This window comes from Pterocles gutturalis, unplaced genomic scaffold (genome assembly GCF_000699245.1).
Source record: "Pterocles gutturalis isolate BGI_N339 unplaced genomic scaffold, ASM69924v1 scaffold42734, whole genome shotgun sequence".
In the NCBI taxonomy this organism is placed as follows: domain Eukaryota; kingdom Metazoa; phylum Chordata; class Aves; order Pterocliformes; family Pteroclidae; genus Pterocles; species Pterocles gutturalis.
The window spans coordinates 3,608-6,775 of NW_010129777.1; the positions used below are offsets into that span (position 1 = coordinate 3,608).

Here is a 3,168-nt window from a genome sequence, read left to right on the forward strand (position 1 = left end):
TGCTGACCCCTGGTCAGGCACACAGAGTCAGACTGACTGTGCTGGTTGTGAGAGAGCCCTGGAGCATGTAAGCTTGGACTGCAGCTCTTGGAGGATCTGAGCTGCATGGGGACTGGATCAGTTCAAGAGGTGTACACGCAGCGGGGGCATTAGGGTGGGGAGGTCATTAGGTAAGATGCTCTCCCAGCCCCGAGCAGTGGCCTCTGTCCATGCATCACTCACCTTGGAGAACAGCCTGAGGGGTGTCTTCTTATGGGAAAAAAAAACCTGCTGTTGTTGAACACTGTTGGCTCTTCCCTCCCCTACTTAGGTGATCATATTTCTGAAGAAGAATGTTATCCTGACTGGAGGGTTTGCTGGCGGATTCCTGCTCGGAATGGCGTCCTAGAAACTGTGCTTAACTCTCCCAGCCTCCCCTGTCCTCCGCTACTTTCACTTAGAAGTCAAAGGATGTTGCTGACAGACTCAGTCCCTTCTGCCTACAGGTTCCAGCCTTTATTTCTTACAGTGCTGCTTCTGATTTCCAACTTTTTCCTCTTGTCTGGGCTGTTAGGGTGCTGGGATCAGTCTGAAAGCTTATGAATCCCAGTGTATCATGACTACTTTCCCCACTCACCAAATATGCCCAGTCCCAAATTTTCTGATGAGTTGCAGCCTCATAAACATGTAGTAGCAGAGGCATCTCTTAAATGCGCTTCTTCCCAGGTGCTCAGGGCTATTACATGTACATTTGTCTGCCAGCATATTTGTACAACAGCTGTCAGCTGTTCACTGCTGTTTAGCTTGCACTTTTTCTGCTCCGGCACCTGGAAAGCTTGTGCTTCCTTCTGCACAGAGGTGATGTGTGTAATCCAAAATGTACTTGGCTCTTGCAGGATGGATGCAGGAGTGTCAGGGGACAGCCTGGGCTGTGTCCAGGGTGGGTGCATAAGGAACAAGTTCATGCTGTGTGTGGTGCTGGGGGTTCTGCCCTCCCCTGCCGTTGCACTGCATGTAGATGGCCATTTGGCTTCTCCTCTGCTGTTATTTATACCCTGTACTGGAATTGCAGCACTGGCACTGCTGATGGAAACTGAGCACTGTGGGTGACTCTCCAGACCCTTTCCTCATCATGTGTTCTGAAAGTTGCCAAGCTTCCTGTGCTGTTTCTCTCGCTTGCTGGCTGCCTGCTCAGCATTTGAAATGTGCTGAGGAACTCTCTTGTGGTGGGCAGGCTTCCAGTGTGCTTGACCTGTCAGCATCAGGCTAGCTGGTGCAGGCAGTGTGCACTTACTGTAAATCACCTTGGGCCTCAAACTAGTGTTTCTAGGTCTTCCATGACCTTGTCTGGCCACATTGGGGTTGGTGATGCTCTTAGAGCTCCAACCATGTGGGACGGGATTGTAGTCAGGAAATACATCCTTCTGTAGGGTACATTGTACTGGTCCAGGATCCCTGTTGCCAGCTCTACTGGAGTGGTGGTGGGGTAGGACGTGAAACCTGGAGCACAATCCTTTACCTGCCTCTGCAAAGCACAAACTCCGTCTCCCTGATCTCTGCAAGCAGCTGAAATGACAAAACTGTTGGGAAAACCAGGTTGTGCTCTTGTGGGAGTGGCTCATTTCCGTACTTTCTGCCTTGGTTATGTTCCTTCGTTCTTTGTGTTTACCATTTCCATAAAAAAAGCTGCTTGCTTAATTCCAGCAGCTGCAGCCCTTCTGCAGGTGATGAGGCAGCCCCGACGCAGAGCTCAGCTGTTTTTTGACAGTCTGTCCCCATGCTACTGTGTGCAGAGCAGAACTCTAACCTACAAGAGTAACCAAAAAAAAAAAATCCCTTAGAGGTGTTCTGCATTGGCTGTGGTAGGCTGGCATTCGTGCTTTCCAGAGTGTGGAGGCTTGCCTGACAGTGGGTTATGACCTCTAGCATGTACATGTAGGACTTCTTGCCAAGAATGGTTTTTTTATCTGAAAGTCAGCCCATCCTTCAATGGGAAACCTGCCAGGGAATGATGATGCGCCTGGGTGATCAGGACCTGGCTCAGTGGCTGCACTCCGTCTCCAGTGCTGTGTAATGCCTTCTGATCATCTGCTCCTGCTCTCAGTATGGTTGGCAATGGGGATCTTCCCCCAAGAGATGCTGGAATAGTGGGTTCCTCTACCAGAGGTTTTGGGATGAGCAGCACTTGCAGTTGTTTATTTTGTTTCAGTTCTGTTGATTGAAGTGTCAGTGTAGCAACACATTGATTTAGCTGAGGTTTTCTCACCTTCAGGGTCTGAAAAGAAGCTGCAGGTAATCAGGAAACAGAAGGTGGTATCTTTGCTTCTGCCCTGCCATACATGGCCGAGCAGAATGAAGGAGCAGCTGGGCTCATGTCCTTTTAATGATGGTCTTCCTAGAAGCCATCCAGGACCACAGGAGCAATGTGATGCTGCAAACAGGTCTTCAGTAAATTGGTTTTTGGGAGTGGAGTGACAGAAGATAGTGGTGCTTTTGGTTTTTTGGGTTTTTTTGGTTTGTTTTTTTTTGTTGTTTGTTTGTTTGGTGTTTTTTTTTTTTTTTTTTTGTGTTTTTTTGGTTTTTTTTTTTTTTTTTTTTTTTTTGTAGGAACCCTGCAGAGCTGAACCTGCATGAATTGATATATTTGTATGGCAGGGTGTCTCTTGTTCCTGTAGGAAAACATAATTGTTGCCCCTCTGCCTCGTGTGCTGCGTAACACAACTTCTGAGATGCACTAATCTCCACAAAGCTTTCTCCAACGACAAAGCTCAAAGTAAATCATTAACAGACCTTAGGGGTGTTTTTCAGGCTTAAATAAGTCCCTGTTTGTGCCCAGCTCCAGGGAAGGGTGTGCTGGGTTGTGCTCCACAGGGTCCTGACTTGCTGCTATGGAGACAAATGGCCCGGAGAGGGAGCTAAAACACCTCAGCTGCTGCTGGAAGGAGAAACATTCATGTTGAATTTGATGTGAATGCAGGCAGGGAACGGACAAGGACATCAGAATCTGGCAAATCTTTCTGCTGTGCCAGGCTTGTGACTGTCGCTATTTGATGTTGGCCCACACTGAAGGTGTTGGTGCTGTTACCAGCCTCTGTGGGGATGCATTTTCCTTGTTGCAGGTGCAAAATAAGCTGTTTCCCCCATCCCTGCCCCTGCTCCTTTTGGTATTGTTTCAGGAACTTCTGGGGT

At 48.4% G+C, this 3,168-nt stretch overlaps 1 protein-coding gene across 1 annotated transcript in view; it reads left to right on the plus strand.

The window, feature by feature from the left end:
* Positions 1 to 755, plus strand: part of LOC104466548 (FUN14 domain-containing protein 2-like) — a gene marked incomplete at its 5' end in the record, with an annotated part of 4,063 nt that extends 3,308 nt beyond the window's left edge. The window contains one exon of the mRNA XM_010079999.1: positions 311 to 755. Coding sequence (XP_010078301.1) covers positions 311 to 388 — 78 coding nt within the window. The remainder of the gene's footprint in view (positions 1 to 310) is intronic.
* Between the last annotated feature and the right edge of the window lie 2,413 nt (positions 756 to 3,168).